General features: G+C 23.4%; 1 protein-coding gene across 1 annotated transcript; it reads left to right on the forward strand.

The window, feature by feature from the left end:
• Positions 1–698: 698 nt before the first annotated feature.
• On the forward strand, positions 699–1,184 carry NAEGRDRAFT_76723 (uncharacterized protein; the record flags this gene model as incomplete). The annotated part of the gene is made up of 1 exon (XM_002668317.1): positions 699–1,184. The coding sequence occupies one exon, from the start codon at positions 699–701 to the stop codon at positions 1,182–1,184; it is 486 nt and encodes a 161-aa protein (XP_002668363.1).
• Positions 1,185–1,568: the final 384 nt, after the last annotated feature.

Raw genomic sequence — 1,568 nt, forward strand, 5'->3', positions numbered from 1 at the left:
ATGTAACAACATATCCACCATTATATTTAACACCAACTATGGTAATGGATAAAATGAAAATGGAAGGTATTAGAAAATCTAAATTAACATTTGATCAAATGATTATTTTATCTTTATTTGCTGGTATATTTAAAGGTGTTGGTTGTACAATGTCTTTATTAACTGCTGGTAATTCTGAATTATTAGAAAAACAAATACCTGGTTTACAAAAATTCTTTTTTGGTGGTATGTTTTTAATTAATTTAATAATTTTTAATTTAATTTAATAATGTTAAATATAATTTTAAATATAATTTTAAATATAATTTTAAATTTAATATAATTTTAATAATATAATTTTAATATAATTTTAAATATAAAAAAAAGCTGTATTTCCAATTAGTTTAATATTAATAACAATGACAGGATCAGAATTATTTACAGGTAATGTATTAGTAGTATTAGTTGGATTATTTTCAAGAAAATGGAGAGCTAAGAAATTTTTTATTCATTTATTACAATTTTTAAAAAATATAATATTATCATATATATTTAATTTAATTGGAGCATTTTTAATGGCATATTTATTTATATATTTAACACAACCATGTTGTGATTCACATTGGATTGAATATGTTAAACATTTATCAGAATTAAAAACAAGTAGAACATTTGGTTCATGTTTATTATTAGGTATTATATGTAATATGTTAGTTACAATGGCTACTTATAATGCTTTAGCTGCTACTACTTTAGAAGGTAAAATATTAGGTATTTGGTTTCCTATTATGGTATTTGTATCATGTTCATTTGAACATTCTGTTGCTAATGCTTATTTTATACCTTTAGGAATGTTATATGGTGCTAATGTTACAATGTATGATTTTATTGTTAAAAATTTAATACCTGCTACTTTAGGTAATATCATTGGTGGTGCTTTTATTATTGGTTGCTTATTTTATTATGTTAATGATTATAGAAATAGACATAATAGATTCATTTTTAATTTTATTGAAAAAATTTGGAAATATTTAAAAAAATCAAATTTATTAAGTAATACTAGATTTAATTCAATGAATGATAATGATAATTTAACAACAACAACAAATAATGCTGATGCTGATGATGAATATGATGAGGAGGAAGATTTGAAATCTGATTTGGATTTCCTTGAAGTTAAAAATAAACAACAAGATGTCATTTAATATATTATATAATTGAAAATAACCTTCCTTCATTGGTGTTAACAAGCCAACATATCCAAGAGAGTGGACGAATAATAATACTCTTTATTCAAAACTTTTAAAAAAAATGAAAAAACAAAAGTCTGATGCTTCTTCATCAAAGAAAGATAAATCATCAAGTGCATTGAATAAAGAGGACGATGATGATCAGTGCCATGCCATCTCATGTGTTCGTTGTCGACGTCTACATAAAAAGTGTAACAAGAAATTGCCTTCTTGTTCGAAATGTATTTCCGATGGAGTGGAATGTAATGTATGTTTTGATCAAAGAATACAAAATTATATAATCAACTGATAACTTATAACTGATAATTGTATTGTGGGGATTGTAGTATAGTACTCCTT

Source organism: Naegleria gruberi (genome assembly GCF_000004985.1).
Source record: "Naegleria gruberi genomic scaffold NAEGRscaffold_335, whole genome shotgun sequence".
In the NCBI taxonomy this organism is placed as follows: domain Eukaryota; phylum Heterolobosea; class Eutetramitea; order Acrasida; family Naegleriidae; genus Naegleria; species Naegleria gruberi.